This window comes from Zonotrichia albicollis, chromosome 3, assembly GCF_047830755.1.
Source record: "Zonotrichia albicollis isolate bZonAlb1 chromosome 3, bZonAlb1.hap1, whole genome shotgun sequence".
Classification (NCBI taxonomy): domain Eukaryota; kingdom Metazoa; phylum Chordata; class Aves; order Passeriformes; family Passerellidae; genus Zonotrichia; species Zonotrichia albicollis.
In genome coordinates this window covers 57,508,446-57,519,937 of record NC_133821.1, presented here as the reverse complement: position 1 = coordinate 57,519,937, position 11,492 = coordinate 57,508,446, and the positions used below count along the sequence as shown (strand labels likewise).

Here is an 11,492-nt window from a genome sequence, read left to right as displayed (position 1 = left end):
TGGACACTTGGCCTCCTCACAGCTTTCTGACAATCCCAGCTGTCGGGAAGTGAGACATAGAAGGAAGAAGTTTAATTACAAGTGTGAGTTTTGTCACAAGGCTTGAAAATTTACAAACCACAATCATTTTACCTTTGTTGTGGATAAGCTGCACCTAGCAATAAATAACTATTCATTTAGATTTTAGATTTTTCTGTGTTTGAGAGAAATGTTAGTATCTGTTTGATCTTTGCTCACAACAGATTTATTCTATGCTGATTTTCTATTATTAGACATGCACCCACAACACTGAATGTTTTCTGCCATTCAAATTAGCATACCTCCCTTACATAAAAATGCTTAACAAAACAGGACCAAACTGCTCCTATCTATTGATCAATATTAAACAATTTGACAGAATTATCTAGCTTATTTTTACCTAAGAAATGTTATCCTTCTAAAAAGGATTCTAAATATAAGCTAAAGTCACAGTGATCTGTGCAGTTAACTTTAAGGTTAGTGAGACAAAATTTAGAAATAAAACCTACTTCCAGCAGACCAATCCTTTTTGTTAAGTAAAATGAAAAAAAAAAAAAACCCAAACACTACCACCACAGTTGGAAAAAAAAGATTCAGGAAAAGAGTGCTGTATGAGAAATGAAACCTTTTCTTTAAAGCAAATCAAACAAATTTTTTTGTTTGGTTTTTTTTCTGTTTTTTTAATATACTTTTTTTTAAGAGACTAACTTGGATTTCAGGTAAACCCAGACTGATATTTAGTTGTCTGAGACTGTTTCATTTTGCAGAAGTTGGATAATCTGTGAATGACTTCACAAGTGGTTAAACAGCCCCATGGGAGATGGGATGATTCGACTCTAGTGCCTGCTTACTTGCCTTTTCCTGTGTGTCAAGTAGAGTAGTGTCATCAGCAAAGAATTAAAATAATTAAATTTTAAATACCCTGTTGACTTTAGATTTGGGCAATGTGCTGAGATGTGATAATGGTGGAGTGAAATGCCATAAGAAGAGACAGGAAGAGATTGGATGTTCAAACAGAAAATTAGTCCCATACACATTGATCTTACTGTTGATGTTGGCCCATTTTGTCCAAAACCTTAACTGAATCCAGAACTGAAAAATGCATTTAGTATAAGTATTTGCTGACTTGAACCCAAATTCATATTAGATATTTCCAAAAGTCTGTTTTTAAATAAATAACCAACCTAAAATACCAAACAACAATATAAATAACCTAAAATACCAACCACCAAACAATAATAATTAACCTGACAAAACCCACTGCCCCAAAACTCCCAACCACTCTAACAGCCCTTTTCACACATCCAGCAATGCTTCACATGATACAGAGCATACAGGAACACTATTAAATACAAACTATACTAAACAGATGATTAACGACTTTGAAAAATTTTGTCTCTTGCCTTACTTAAAGTTTGAAGTCCTACTATCTTTTCTAATGCTAATGTATATAATAAAAACAAAAGTTCTATAAAAACATCCTGCTGCATCCTCTCTCAATAAATGCTTTTGTCTAAAATGGATGGTTTTCTTCAGGCACTATTGTTTCTAATGGTGATCTCTTTAATCCAGACAGTAATAATTATATATATATAAAATACAGCTGCCCTGCACATAATAACTTAAGCCTTTTTAAAAATATTTGTCTCCTACACACTGCAAAGACATAAATGCACAAAATAATTTAGTTAAAAATTTTGAGGAAGGTGTTTATGCTCAGGTTGCACATCACTCACCTCCAGGTTCTTCCAAAAGGCAAGCATGTGAACAATTAAAGAAAGTTAAATTATTCACCTGCCTGAGTTGAATTCAAAAGAATTATAACTTTTTCTTTTCTTCCATGTTGTACATTGAAAAAATCACACCAAAATTTCAGCAAATAAATCTTAAGAACTACTTCTATTAAACTTAGAAAAACTCCCGATACATAATTTTTCAATTTATATCTAGCTCCATTACTTAATACTTTTGCAGGTTTGTTTTGAGAGGGCACTAGCTGAGATAAGGAGAGAAAATTACTGTAAATGTTACATCCATGTAGTAGGCGCCATAAACAGAAAAACATAGGATGGAAACAAATCACATACAAAATTAATACATTTTAAAATTATTAGTATTTAGTATTCTATCTTTTGATAGAAATACACTAAGTGTATCTTTAAATTTCCAAATGTTTTATGTTATCAACATTCTTCTAGATTTTAGAGAATTTAAATTCTTGTTGACTTACACCAACCTCTGTTGGGCTAAAACCTCAAAATAATTTAATTTGAAATTCACCCTTTTGTTCTTCAAGTGCACAGTATGTTCATAAATAGGGTGATCACACATCCATTAGGTAAGGCTCCCAGCTGAGAAACACAACTCTCAGAGTAGATGGCATTGAATTCTACTGCTACATATGGCAGCGCTTCCATTGAATACAGCATAAAACAGGAGATCATGGGTTAAAACCTGGATTAGCTCAACAATCCAGCACTGCAGTGCTCCACACTCTCAATTGCATCAGTGAGATGGATGCAGAAATGTTTCCTTGATCTCCAATAGAATTCCTTTGGTAAAAGACATAGCATTAAACAGAAAAATACAGCAGTATTGCATTTTTGTTGGCATCGCTTGTTTTGCTTGTGAACACTGAAATAAGTGATACCAGTAAAAGTAAAATGTTGCCATGGCAAAAGGTGTCTGTGCAAGAAATAGTTCAGTCATGTTCCAGAGGTAGTGGCAGAGAAGTCCCAAAGAGAAGCAAATCTGAAATTAACTCCACCCAAAGCCTACAAATAATACATAGATGTCTGTTAAAATAATAACTCTTCAACTCTGAGCAACGAAAAGGAGGAGAGGAAAGGAATGAAAAAATTGTGAATGCCCAGTGGCTCTCCATGGAAAGCATGGGGATGAATGCAGTCTACAGTTTTGAGAGCTGCTGAATACTAATTAATGGAAAGCAAAGCCTCCAGGAACCTGTGGTATTTATGGGTCAACACTACTAACAGAAAACAGGCTTGAAATCCTCTTCTAAATTTCTTTGTCATCTACAAGGGAGGTAGTTATTTGGTTTTAATTGTCAGTGTGAATAGACCTCTTAAAGAGCATGAAGAAGACTTCAGAAATTATTCTGGTAGCATAGCCTCACAAATTTTAAGATAAACTGACCTTGTAAACAAGTCCCTGTTTTATTTTTTCAGATGCATTTTTTCTACCCCTCTGTCAGCACAGGACTGCTGAATCTACAAAGGAATACTTTACACCACTCTAATAACTTTCAGTATAGCACCAGTCGGCTTCTGAAATTTTCATATTTTTAAGAAGAAAAAAGAACTCATATCTCATAGCTCTGAAGGTATGTATATTGGAAAAGAATAAAGATCACAGCACCTGGCAAAATCCATTATTTAACAGATGCCAGGTACACATCTTGGTTGCTAACAAAAAGAATGCATTTTTGGTGAATACTTTTTATTAGATTCATACTAGCTGACATTATTTCTGATGTTAATCCAAGATTCTCAAAACCAGGTGTTTGTTAGTAGCCAAGATACTAAGTTCATATTTCAGATTCTAAAACACAGCAGCCTCCTATATCCTATACATTTATCTTCTCTATATCCAAGAACTGTACCTTCTCCTGAAATTTTGAGCCTTTGTTCTTCATCTGGAGGTTTGGGTGGAGGCCACGCAGATGGAATTCTCCTTGGAAAGCTTCCTTCAATGTAATCTGTTGAATGTGTGGGTTGGCTAACTGCAGCCCAAGTATAAAGCTGGTCTTGCTGTGATTAAAAAAAAACAAAAACAGTGGAAAAGTTCATATAGAAAGACAAGGTCAAAATATCTAAGCTTTTGTTTCCAGTATAAATAACTCAACCTCCCCTACATCAAGACAGACTTGGTTTTATGCTCTTCAGTCTGATAAAGACTTAAGATAAATCTATATTTAAATAGTTATGTTCATTAACAACAGAAAATTAAGCTTTTGGTTTTCTGCAACCCAGCAACATGTTAAGATACAGTTCAGCACTTTTTTGAGTAAGGAGCTCTTTGCCATTTCTTTTCTTACAGTGATAACACATTCTCTCCATCATGACTGCACTTTGTCACATATGGCCACTTTTATGGCTTGGAGGGAAATATTTCTTTCCACACCATACATTATCATTTTACACCAAACACACAAACAAGGAAAACGAACAGAATTATTTCAGCAGTAATTAAACTGATATATGCACTCTTTGCAGCCTTATTTTTATCCTTTCCATTTTACTATTTTTAGAAAAACAGGTAAAAAGGTGGATTTTCTTTTGGAGTACAAAGAAAAAAACTCCAAACCAACGGCTAAAGGTGTTCTTAGTTCTCTGAGCTCAAATCAGATTAGATCCTTATTGGTCAACAGCTTTGAGTTTGAGTCTCTGATTAAAAGGAGGACACAGAGAGTTTCTGATGAAAACTAGGGCAAACTTATTGTTTAAGATAACAGCAAGATTTTAGATGACCACAATTCAAGCAGTTATTCTTGTGACTCCTAGTCTGCATCAGCATGCACAGCTTGTGATTAAACATTTATAATACTGTAAATTCTATAGAGATCATTCACAGCAATTGCACAAGTAACCTAGCAAATTATCTGGAAAGATGCAAATATTGTAGCACAAAACTAGAAAAACCATCAAGTCACATAATGAAAATACAGTCATATCACAGAAATACCTTCTTACAAAGATGGTGTTCATTGGACTTCATTCATTCTACTGACTGAGTAAAAGCTGGTACATATTTCATTTTCAGATTAAAACTTTTTTTTTTAATTTAACAGATAATGAACTTTAAAGAGAAATGCAGGAGTAAGAAGAAAATAGTGCTTATTTTTGGGATAATCATTATTCTATGTGACTAAGTTTCTACTTGCCTAAAAATAAATTGCTGTAAGAGTAAAAATGTTCTATTGGGAGAAACTTACTTGGGACCGACAAATGCTGGTAATAAAGGAAAACCCTGTTTTACAGAGGGTGCCTCAGGGTCAAAGGAAGCTCATTAGACCTTCCCAGTACAAAAAACATGGCAAAAATCGAGACCCATACATTGACTTTAGATAAAGGTAAAAATAAATGGATAAAAAGCTTAATGAAAAAATAACATCAGGTTCTTTACATAACCCTGAATTCTGTGATCCTCGAAAAGCCCGTCCATTAGAGTAGCATTACCATGCTACTCTATTTGAACCTCTGAAAAGGCTTGATTAATTCAGTCCTTTGTGTCACTTAATTCTTTCCCTTTGTCTATTTCCAGCTTTTTAGAGGATATGTGTTTCTGAGTTTGTGCCCAATTTCCAATACTGTTTAAGTAAGAGGTAGAGGGAGTTCTACCTGTACATGTTGTGTGAAGAAAAAGTCCTGGATTTTGCTATAAGTCATGTTTCTGCACCATTTAAATCTCAAAAAACACCAAGGAAAATAAGACTTGAAAAAGTCATTGAGAAAAAACAGAACAATTTTTTTCTTGCCCATTCTACCACCTTTTACAGTCCAGGGAACACAGGGAGGAACATGCTCTGTGCAGGGTTAACTGACTAAGCACAGATGACTTTCAACAGGATTACATGTAGGGTTATAGGGCAGTAAAACAAATTACAACTAGGTAATGTTAACATAGCATAAATGAGGAGGACAAACAGTTAAACTGTTCCTGGATATGACATTTCACCATGCCAGTTCTTGAAAGATATAATAGAATAATTCAGCAACAGATCCTTGAAATGAGGTAAGTCTACATGAATCAAGATATATTAAAAAAAAAAAAAGCTCAGAATTATTGTACAGATGGTACACATTACGAAGACAAGAAAATATGAAGTACTTATGTTCTTGCTGATATAATTTACAGCATATAAAATATAAGGCATTATAAATTAAAACATCATACAACTTGGTAAAAAACTCTTAACCCAGCATGGGAGCTTTGTTTGTGAGTTTAAAAGACAGTATTTTTTGGTTGCATTGCATTTCAGGGGGATTTCTTTGTTTTGTATTCAATACAGAGAAGGACAATAGACTAGACACCTCATATAACAGAAATTTATAGATGTAAATGTAGATTTTCAAAAATGCTATGGACTTGCACTATAATGAAAGCACATCCATATAAACAAGGTATTTAACAATACTACTTTCAGATTACTTGCAAGCTTATAAATGCTATTTAAAATATGAGAAACCCTCATGCCCTCATGACAGAAAGATAGTCTGGATGGCAAGTTGATAGTCCATAAATTACACTTTAAAAGGGAAAAGATTAACCCCATCTCTACTTTCATGCCCTTCAAAAGATACAAATCATTTGAATATCTTAATTCCTATGTACTGAAGCTATGGTCCAAAACCTAATCCTCTTTGTGTTTTGTCTTCAGCTCCTTTTCAGTCAATATACTAACCCACCTCATTTCTCTCCTCTTACAAATCTGATAATGCCATAAATGTGCATGATTTTTAGAACTGCTTGAAGAAATATGCATTTCTGTGATGCTGAAGTCCTGTTCCAGCAAAAAAACCAAAATAGTCCAAATAAAAAAATAAGATTTGTTTTTTAGTATTAATAATTACAAAGCAATCATCCACGAACCTAGATTTCCACATTCAAATTTTTCTCCTTTAATCTTTTCATTTCAGAGGCAATTTTTACTAAATATCATTGTACGTACAGTCAATGAATACACTTACCGTGATCAAGTTTTGGATACATCTGGAATTTCCCCTTCACCTTGCTCAGACTCCACTATTTAGTCTTTAAAGCATCTCTTTTGAGGGGAAAAAAAAAAATCACATACATGTCCTAGTAATAAATGATCCCAGTCTTATTTATTCAGACTCATCTCTGAAAGCTTCAAGCTGTCTGAGTCCAGCGCACTAAGCATGATGTCAAGAAGAGTTCTTGTTTCCACACGTCCTTACACAGCACTTTCCACTGGTTCTTAAAAGTGCAGAGCATCTGCACATGGGCGAGGCAAACTGCCTGCAGGATCTGATGGTACCTAATCAATATACATTTTACCACTTATAGATGCTAGCACTTAGAATCACAGAGTCAGAGCAGTAGTTTAACTCACTCTCTTCCCAGACAGCTCTTAGTGTGCACGGAGGAGGGCTTTTCGTTAGAACTTTTCATTCTCTGCTACCACAGCGTTGCATTTCAACTATGTAATAAATTAATATAAAATATTCACTTCACTGCTCAAGCTGGAGATTCTATCTGGCTCATCTTTAAAAATGGAAATGAATGTTGGAAGATACTCAGAGAAAGGCCCCTAGCAAATGCCATGTGGCTGGTGGACCCAGAAGTAGGGCCATGAGTTAGACCTGCAGCAATCATCAGAAGTCATTCTGGTGGGCCTGGACCTTTCAGAAAAGGGGTCACATGTTTTTCACACAGAGAGACCAGTTTTGTTCCCTGGGCCACAGACTGAATTACATATTAGTAAATCCCTCACTGCAGGAATATAATATGCAACCTTGAATGCATGCTATATTGCACCTGGAGCTATGCAGGTAGTACAACCTTCTGCTCAAAGTTGTTTCAGTTTTTAATCAGCTATTTATCTGCTTCTAGTTCAAAGAACAAAAACAGCCATTGTGAGAAAGGCTTAAAAGATGTATAGGAGATGGGGTTGAAATAACAATTGGTGTATGCACCTTTACCCCACATGGCTGCAAAAGCATGAATTAGCAATGGGAGGATCAAGGAGGAAAAGATCTTACCAGAAGTATTTAGAAAATTCTCAAGGAAAAAAGCCAAAGCACAGTCAGGTGGGAAAGGTGAGGCAGTACATCAGCACAATGCTCTAATATTGGGTAGCAGTAGAGGAAGTATTTCAGCAGTACCTCTAAACTTTCTTACATGAGAGTGCATTGGTACTCATATGCCTGCTGGTTCCTGTACGGAGCCATGATGTAATAGACCTCTATTTTGCAGAACTATCTTTTTTAATAATAAACTTGAAATTTTTTTTCACTAGAACTATAAAAATTCAAAGTTATACTGAAAAGGGAAAAACAGAATTGTTGGCATGTTCTCAGGCAAGTATAAATGGGCCAGGAGTAAACACAGAGCAGTGGTTACTAGAAGGTTCCTACTCATCAAGTAATTTTGGATGACATTCTTTCAGTGTGAAGAAGTTGAAGAATTAGGAGAGGAAAAAGTATAATTCCATTCAAGATGTAATAAGATAAACTCATAGAGGAATTCCATTTTATGTTACTTGAGATAAGAAAGGACCAGATGGCATGTCTCAGAAATGTTTTCCAGGCTAAGAGCTCCAAATTTGTCCAAATTTGTATATAATTTCTTGGCATTTAGTCTGTTTCAACTGTGTTGAAGGAATTAATTTTTTTTTTCCATTCAGGAGGTTTAATCATTCTAGTATAGTAAGCATAGTACCTCTAAAATGAAAGAAAGTCAGCTGCATGTTCTCCTCTGCATACAAAGAGTTAATTGTAGAAGCAAGGTTTTAGTTTGAGAAACTAGAGCCAGACTACCTCAAAATGCTCTTATCAGCAGGAGACTGCTTTATTTTAAGCAGCTTTTTAAATAAAGAAATCAATACTTTTAAGAATGGGGAAAGTGGTTTACCTTGTGAGGACAGGTTCAGTAACAAAGCTCTGTCTTGCCACTGACAGAACCAGAGCAGTGATTAAACATGGCCCTTGACTTGTGCTGCCTTGGGCTGCACTAGTGAGCACAGATGCTTTCCAAGGCTGAAAGCCAGCAAGTCCTTCATGATACTGTAATGTATAGCTGAAGCAGCACTTTATCCTTATGAACTAAATTTGTTACATAAGCATTTTACTTGAGTCAAAGGGGTTTTTTTCTTTTTAGAGAACCAATGTGCCTCAACAATGAAGTTAAAAACTCTTCAACTGTCAAAAATCATGAAACATTTATTTCCCATTAAATGACTTCAGCCTCCTCAACCAAAGAGAAAAATCATGCTTGATCCCATCAAACTTCGCTCAGGATTCAACACTATATCCCAGGAGAGGCAAAGAAAGGCAATAGCTCTGCAGTTAGAGCGCTCACTGGGAAAGGAAATCAGGAAACGAAATTTCAGATTTCCACATCTATTCTCATTCTGTTACAGTGTTGTCTTGGTCTTCCTGTTCCCCAGTAACTCCTACATTTTTCAGAGCTGAATAGGCTCGACTGGTGAGCTTACAGTAAATTTTCCTTGGAAGAAGGAACCGTGGCTAACCTTCATGAAAACAGGTCAAGACCTAACTTCTCTACACAGCCAACTAAAACACCCACTTGGAAGGCCACATCCCAAGACCACCAGGTTATCAGCTACTACTGACAGGACCTGAGGGTTTGCCTTCTTATTGATTCATCAGAAAATGTAAGCTGAGACAAGAAGCTTCCTCATCAGGAATTCTTTTCATTTACACTGACACAATTCTTCTACAAGTTTGGACTCCAAAAATTTTGAATTATGCAAATCAAACTGCTTACTTAGAAAATTTCTCTATGCAATTTGACGACGTCATTTTTACAATTGTAAAAACTCTCTTTGAAAGAGATATGCAATATATATACAAATTCAACCCTCAATTTATTTGCAATTCCAAGTGAGAAAAGGCATCTTTTTATGACTGACATTCTGAAGAGAACTAACCTAAAGAAAGTCACAAAATATAAACATCTCTCGAGGTGACAGGCTGACCATCACCTTTATCATATGCACAATGATACTAAAAATTTTAAACGGGTAGTGTAAGCTTAACATTCAGTATATGGCTCTTGAGGCAGTTCTTCAGAACAACAAGCAAATTATCAATGTTCATTGCAAAAAAATAAAGTCTGAAAACCTAGCAACATGCTACACATAAAACATCTAAGTTGAAAGTGCATATAGTAGCATCATCACAAAGAAACAAAACAAAGAAAGAAAAAGAAGAGAGTAAAAGAAGACCTCAGGACATGAGCTAACAACAACAACAAAAAAACCAAAAACAAAACGAAACAAAAAAAATTTCCTAAGAATGGAAGTAGAGAAGTAGCATAAGAACAATACTTAGGCCCAACAATCAACCAACTGTTTGCATTGTAGCACACTCAAGAACATTCAGAATTGCTCACCACAAAAGACAAAGTGCCACTAAGTGTGACTGGGCAATGGAAGAGGAGACATGGAGGCTTTGATTTGGCCAAAATGAACTGCTATTGTAACCTACACTTGAAAAAAGATTAGGAGAGCAGATTAACCATCTATTTTCTCTGCTCTAGTCCTCAATTTTCAATTGTTCACTTTTAAATTCTTATTCACTATTGACTCCAATGTATTATGATAAAACCAAGTACTCCAATGTACTGCTCTGATAAATACTGCTCTGAGGTGGGACTGCATTCAGTCTTACTTATTATATGCCCAAGCGTTGAAAGTATGCTTGTAAAAAAAGCTGCATGTATTGTTGCCAGCTATGTGCTGCAGTTTAGAATTAAAGTTCTCCTAGCTGCTCTCAGTACTTGGGAAAGTTCTTTGGAAACTGAATCACTGGTATATTCTGCCTGTTTTCTGAGAAAGGAGTCTATTTACAGTCTGTTTTCCTACTAATTTTCAGACTGATATCAGCAGTGCAAATAAGTTAAAATTAAGTCAAGCCTTCATGTCACTAATTTCTCTTCCTTCCGACTTGCAAAGTCCCACCATCTGCTCCTACTCAGCAGAAAGAAATCAGTGTCTTTATTTCCTTAGAAAGCATTTGCATCGCCACAGGTGGCCAGGAGATAATAGGAAACCAGCCATTTTTTGCAGCATTTTCCATTCATGCTGTCTGTCTCTCTGCTTCCTTGGGGAAGCATTATTTCAAAAACAGATGACAGCCTAGTCAGGCATCATAACTGCAAATGGCACAAGGGAAAGTGCCTATCCCAAACTGTCAAACATGACTGTATAAAATCACATCATAATACAGCAAAAAAAGATATCAGCCAGAGGACTTTATTTAGCCCTTTCATTATAGCATGTGCTGAAACTGTTTATAAATCAAGAAGGCATTAACAGCTGTACTCAACTGAGTAACAGCATTAAATAGAAGCACTGAAAAGAGATGCAGAGATATAGCTGAGTCAAAATCAAATCACAAACAAAGAAAGATGAAAGGAGATGATATTTTTTTAGTGCCCCTTGAAAAGTAGTCATTACTGGACCCTTCAGTGTGAAATAGAGATTAAGTTCTTCGAACAAAGGAATTCATTATGAATATTAAGGTATGCTCAGTTTTCTTCTCAAAAGCACTTACAAAATTATAAAAGAAAGCCCTTATCACAAAATAATTTTTCATTCAGAATTTAGGTGTTTTAAACCTAATGCTCAGAGACAGCACAAAGTTACTTGAAAAGTCTGTCAGAAGAAAAGTAGGAATTTTCTATGAAAGAAAAAACTGCCCATAGCTTAAGACTATACAACGTGAACTGAAAAATCTGAAGCAGGA

General features: G+C 35.4%; 1 protein-coding gene across 4 annotated transcripts in view; it reads right to left on the bottom strand.

Annotated features, from left to right (window-relative positions):
- The window catches only part of FMN2 (formin 2), a 151,603-nt gene that overhangs the window by 118,105 nt on the left and 22,006 nt on the right, over positions 1 to 11,492 (bottom strand). For all 4 annotated transcript variants that reach the window (XM_074537542.1, XM_074537540.1, XM_074537543.1 and 1 more), the window contains exon 3: positions 3,641 to 3,788. In XM_074537542.1, the coding sequence (XP_074393643.1) occupies positions 3,641 to 3,788 (148 nt within the window). The remainder of the gene's footprint in view (positions 1 to 3,640; positions 3,789 to 11,492) is intronic.